The 2085-nt window shown below is 44.5% G+C and overlaps 1 protein-coding gene across 1 annotated transcript; it reads left to right on the forward strand.

Moving 5' to 3' along the window:
• Positions 1 to 201: 201 nt before the first annotated feature.
• Positions 202 to 1792, forward strand: LOC1280146 (fibrinogen C domain-containing protein 1). The gene has a single exon (XM_319956.5). The coding sequence runs from the start codon at positions 398 to 400 to the stop codon at positions 1340 to 1342; it is 945 nt and encodes a 314-aa protein (XP_319956.4). The 5' UTR covers positions 202 to 397; the 3' UTR covers positions 1343 to 1792.
• The last annotated feature ends 293 nt before the right edge of the window (positions 1793 to 2085 follow it).

Below are 2085 nucleotides of genomic sequence, written 5' to 3' on the forward strand. Positions count from 1 at the left end.
TACTAAATTTAATCAAAAGCTCCGAGTGACTCGATAGTATTTTGGTCGAAAAACGTGAAATTCGCCTTACGCGAATTCCTCGGGAACGCATAAACCGCGTATCTCGGGGACAGACTGTATATGTAAACAAAAAAGAACATTACGATTTGCAAAAATACTCGCGGCACACGCTGATAAGACCGACATCATCTTTTCAGTACAGGTTGTGTTGAATATTGGAATTCCCACGGAACTGATAAGTGTGCAGTTGTAGAATTCTGCTCGAATTATTCGCTTCCAACAATTATTGATAAGCGTTACGTTTGAGATGATGCTGCTGCCGTATAAAAGCATCCTGCATAGCCCGTCGTTATTCAGTACCATCTTTTGAGAGTAAAGTCTTTGGCGATAGCTCACCATGTTCGCTCATAAAGTGATCGTGCTCCTAGCCCTGGCGCTTTGTTCAACGACCATAGTGCGCGGTACAGAAACAAATGGCACAAATACGTTCACCGAGTTCGCGTTCGGGATAATCTCAAACAAACTGCAAACCCTGCAGAAACAGCTGTCCGAGATGGAGTTCACCATGAAGCAGACGAATCAAAAGCAAACGACGCTGTTAGCTCGACTCGACCAAATCAACATCGACCACGAACGGATGCGGAAGGAGATGCAGCAGTTGGCATCGAAGAAAGATTTAGATCTGTTCATGATCAATTCGGGCATAAATCTTCGCAGCGTCTCATTTCCATCGTGCAAGAAGAATCCATCGAAGCGATCGGGCAAGTACATCATGCAGCCTGCCGAGACGGATGAACCGTTTCTGGGATATTGTGAACAAACGGCGTACGGCGGTGGTTGGCTTGTGTTTCAGTATCGTTACGATGGATCGGTGGACTTTTACCGCAATTGGACTGAGTATCGGAACGGGTTCGGCAGCATGGATGGCGAGTTTTGGCTCGGCCTTGAGCACTTGCATCGGATGACCTCGGCCGCAAAGCACGAGTTGCTAGTGGAGCTGAAAGACTTCGATGGAAGCTACATGTACGCGTCGTACGCTGAGTTCGCGATCGGCAGTGAGGAGGACCAATATCCTTTAACGAAGCTGGGATCGTACACAGGAACTGCCAATGACTCGTTGTTAGTCCACAAGGGCAAGACGTTTTCTACCAAGGATCGGGAAGGCTCGTCAAACTCAAGTTGCGCCGTACTCTATAAGGGAGCATGGTGGTACGCCAAATGTTACGATTCAAATCTTAATGGAGTTTATAGGAACAGTGAGAATGCAGAAAATATTGTTTGGGGAAAATACAAGCTGAAAGTAGGATTGGCATTCTCTAGAATGATGATTCGCGAGGTATGATGTGTCATTTAAAAACCAATCATGGTAAAGTCGTCCACTTGTGCACGTCATGACCGTCATGGGTTCAAGCCTCGGATGGACCGTCCCCGCGTAGTATTCGGCTGCCTGATACTAAATATGTCCCGTAAGCCCGTATAAACCGGCATGACCGCTTAGGTCGTTACGCTAATAAGAAGAAGACGACAAAATGGAACACAAACACTCACTCCAAGGTCAGATGGTTTTGCACGACTGATTGTAATAAGCTCGTGTTGTAATTTGTTGGAATAAACGATCTTTCTAGTACATTGATAAACCTAACTGTCAGTGTTAACAGCCAGCATTTCAACTGAATGTAAATTCTTATTAAAAGGTTTTATATCCGTCCGTATGATATGGTGAGAGGAAACAGAAACATATACGAGCACAAATGATATAAAAAATAAATGATATTTACGTTGCTTAACTCAACAGATGCTTAATTCATCGATACGTATGGCACGCTGCCCCGGAATTCAGAGCACCTTGCGAAACAACCGAACGATCCTCGCAGACCGATCGTTGTCAGGTGGTCAGGTGGGCTGCATTATTTCATACAACCATAGAGAAAGAAAGCAATCTTGCAAGGTGTGCTTTGAAATAAATATTTTTGTTTTGTTTTGGCGGATGAAGATCCAACAGGAAGCCAACGACAAAACAAATTATTGAAACATAAATGTCGATTGTGAGATCATTTAGGTGCTGAAACGGTTCTAGGCACACAC

Source organism: Anopheles gambiae, chromosome 3 (genome assembly GCF_943734735.2).
Source record: "Anopheles gambiae chromosome 3, idAnoGambNW_F1_1, whole genome shotgun sequence".
Classification (NCBI taxonomy): domain Eukaryota; kingdom Metazoa; phylum Arthropoda; class Insecta; order Diptera; family Culicidae; genus Anopheles; species Anopheles gambiae.

Excerpts from the sequence above, each read along its gene's own strand:
- LOC1280146 (XM_319956.5), top strand. The coding sequence starts at position 398 with ATGTTCGCTCATAAAGTGATCGTGCTCCTAGCCCTGGCGCTTTGTTCA.